This window comes from Anopheles cruzii, unplaced genomic scaffold (assembly GCF_943734635.1).
Source record: "Anopheles cruzii unplaced genomic scaffold, idAnoCruzAS_RS32_06 scaffold02426_ctg1, whole genome shotgun sequence".
NCBI lineage: Eukaryota > Metazoa > Arthropoda > Insecta > Diptera > Culicidae > Anopheles > Anopheles cruzii.
The window spans coordinates 236-3,221 of NW_026456011.1; the positions used below are offsets into that span (position 1 = coordinate 236).

Sequence of the window (2,986 nt, forward strand, 5' to 3'; positions counted from 1 at the left end):
GCACTTTACCTCTCGATATTTGCTGAGGAAAACCTTCAATGGTTCGGTGTAGTTCTCGAAGCCGAGTGAATACACGTCCTCCCCCGTTGGTGGTCTTACGTTTCTTTGGATCTGAAAAGAATTTAAATTTGTAAGAATCTAATTTTGTAATATCCCATACCGCTCCAAATGGTAGCACTCGGCTGTAGCTCCTGTATCCTTGCTGGACGACAATAAACAATTTAGTTTGCCCTCGGCCATACACGATTCTCATGGTCCAATCCTCAACGCGTTATTTTTTCGCCTTTGGTTTAGCGAGCTCCTTTAGACGATCGCTAGCCTTCGCTTTGAGCGCATTTGGTTGCACTCTGAACGGATTGCCTAGGTTTTCGTTTATATTTATGTAGCGTTTCGGCGTGGCCAACTCTAATAGTCGATCCGATGCTTGAATTTTCAAGGCACTCTCCGGAATGCGTGTTTCCTCCACTTGTTTTCCTTTCGCTCGCCGTCGTCGTTCGATGGGTTCGGCAAGCTTGATTGTACGCTCCGATGCGGTTGCCTTCAGGGCGGCTGGTTTGACGAAAGGAATCTTTTTCAAATCTGAAAAAGATAACGAAGAAAGAACTTGGTAATCACGCAATTCCAACCAATCCTTATGTCTTTGCCATTCATCCGGCGACATGCCTTTTGGACCATTAATTTTCGGAAGCTCCACGCCCGCCAGCTGAGAGTAAATGGTGGTGGAACTTTGCTTTATCTTTTTCTTCAACTGTTCCTGGCGCTTTGGCGCTAACAGTTGTCGGTATTCCTGGTCTAAGGCGATCAGATTCCGGACTCGTGGTAAGGCTAACTGCTGGATGCGTCGCGATGCATACGGTTCTTTATACGAGCGCACAATTTCGGTCTCTTGTCTGCGAGCAACCACAGCGTGCCGAGAAAACTTAGCGCGAACCCACCGTGGACTAGCCAAGTAGTGGATCCTTTGAGTGGTTTTGAAGCGCTTCGGTTTGCTGAACAACCCATCGGATCGCTGACGAAGGTGGTCTCGCATCGGGCAGTGACAGGGCGTGTAGAGAAAATAATTTGGCAACAGTTTCGAATACGAACTAGGACAAGAAATACACTCCGAAAAACAACTGACAGCCATTTCTTTGGAAGCTCGACCTTATCTTCTTAAGACCGTCTTTGGAACTATAGCAAAATCAAACCGCAGCAGCGAACTAATGAAATGCAATGTGTACTAAGACATGTGCATCGTTGTTACAACAAACATCTAGTGAACTTAATAAGGTTTATAGAAGACGCAGTGCGTTGCTAGTGTGGTAAATAGTAAGAGTACATCTTTTATTACAAAAATGCGACATATTAACAAAAAAGAAAACACCAAATTTGACTTCCCTAATCACTCCCTAGTCTTAAGCCCGGTCCACACGCTACGATATACGTTTCTCCCGGCCCCCCCAGTAATACGTTTCTCCTGATTGAAGCCCAAATTACTCGCCGACTTATTGATTACTCGCCAACTGATAGAACGATTTATTCATATATTTTTTTGTTTGCGGTGACCCTTAATGAATACCCAACGTTTTCTCCATAACGGCGTGGGGTTGACGCATGATCTCTTGATGCTCTTCCGTGTTGTAAATGTCCGAAAACTCGATCATTTCATCCCGTCCAGTCAGCACGTCCCGAGCCACGTTGGTGGACGGAAGGAACGGAAGATGACCGACTTTCGAGACCGCCTTCAGCTCCATCGTCAGTTTGAGTGGGGCCGCCAGCCCTTCGCGTTTACGAAGCATCTGCATGTTGAGGTTGTGAGAATGTTGGGCGTACTGAAAGAACATCACATATGAAAACCATATTCCTTCTGGTCGCTCCGGAGGACAAGAAAGAAACACTTACATTTTGCTCCGATTGCTTAAGCGGATGTACGGATTGCAGCTGAGCGACACAACTTTCATCCCGCGGTGCCATATAACCCGTAAACTCGTTGAACGTGGTAGGCATTTTCGGCGTTACTTTTATTGAAGACTCCTGTGTATTTGAAGGAAATCATTAATATCAAGCCGTGGTTAACTACGCCATTTAGATACTAACCATTTTACACGGATTTTAGCAAGGAAACTGTAAGCCGAAGCTTTGTGCGTGAAGCGAACACTCGGGGCGGACGATGGGCAGGCGCATGGTCAAACAGCATAATCAAAAGCCGCGATCCCTCGAAATCCCATTTTCGGACGTTTATTAGCGATACAAGCCATTAATTAGGATGGCCAGCTAATGTGAGATCGGTTCGAAGGCGCCATATCAGCTATGCCCGTGGTAGATCAAACAATGATGGCTGGCTGATTGCCGGTTAGCGTTCATGTGCTTTAAAAACTATGAGGCTCGCATAAGTGTCCAAGTACCGTTTATCTATTCGGGTCTCACCTTGGTAACTGCGTACGGGGTCGATCGATGTAATGACTGTGAATTTTAGTTTATGCAAAAGATAATTTTCAAACGTATATAACAAAAGTAGATTTATAATTTGTGACGATACTCAAAGGAAAATCCGAAGGAGAGGAAGTTCTCGATGATCCCAATCGATTTCGAGCCGTTTGAGTTAAAAAGACTCGTCATGACAAATCACAAGACATATTTGAAAGTTTGTGTTCTGTGATCTATTGCGGAACAAAGGTTGAACAAATTTCGCCGTGTCAATAAAACAAGTAATGGCAATTCGCACAGTAATTAAGTAATAAGTAATAAGTAAAAGTAAACAGTAATTTCTCCCAAGAGATTAAAACCGTCATTTGAACGAAAAAACAATAAATTCAAAAGTTGGCTTTTCTGTTGAGGCATCGTTCGTAAAGCTCTGGAATAAAAAGAAGCTTTCGTATAGATGTCACTGCGAATTAATCGATGTCACACTGATCCATTAGAAGAATTAATAATTTGTAGCGAAAGGCAAACTGAAAGTCAAAAGTTACTTTAATTCTAACTGGTTCTTTTCCACACGGTCCGTAAA

The 2,986-nt window shown here is 43.8% G+C and overlaps 2 protein-coding genes across 2 annotated transcripts; both read right to left on the reverse strand.

Annotated features, from left to right (window-relative positions):
* Positions 1 to 271: 271 nt before the first annotated feature.
* Positions 272 to 1,126, reverse strand: LOC128276776 (uncharacterized). Its single transcript, XM_053015235.1, has one exon. It carries the CDS (start codon positions 1,124 to 1,126, stop codon positions 272 to 274), a length of 855 nt encoding a protein of 284 aa, XP_052871195.1.
* Positions 1,127 to 1,499: 373 nt separating this feature from the next.
* LOC128276775 (proteasome maturation protein-like) lies at positions 1,500 to 2,116 on the reverse strand. The gene is made up of 3 exons (XM_053015234.1): positions 2,077 to 2,116; positions 1,882 to 2,013; positions 1,500 to 1,811 (listed from the first exon to the last, which is right to left on the reverse strand). Exons 1-3 carry the CDS (start codon positions 2,077 to 2,079, stop codon positions 1,548 to 1,550), a joined length of 399 nt encoding a protein of 132 aa, XP_052871194.1. The 5' UTR covers positions 2,080 to 2,116; the 3' UTR covers positions 1,500 to 1,547.
* Between the last annotated feature and the right edge of the window lie 870 nt (positions 2,117 to 2,986).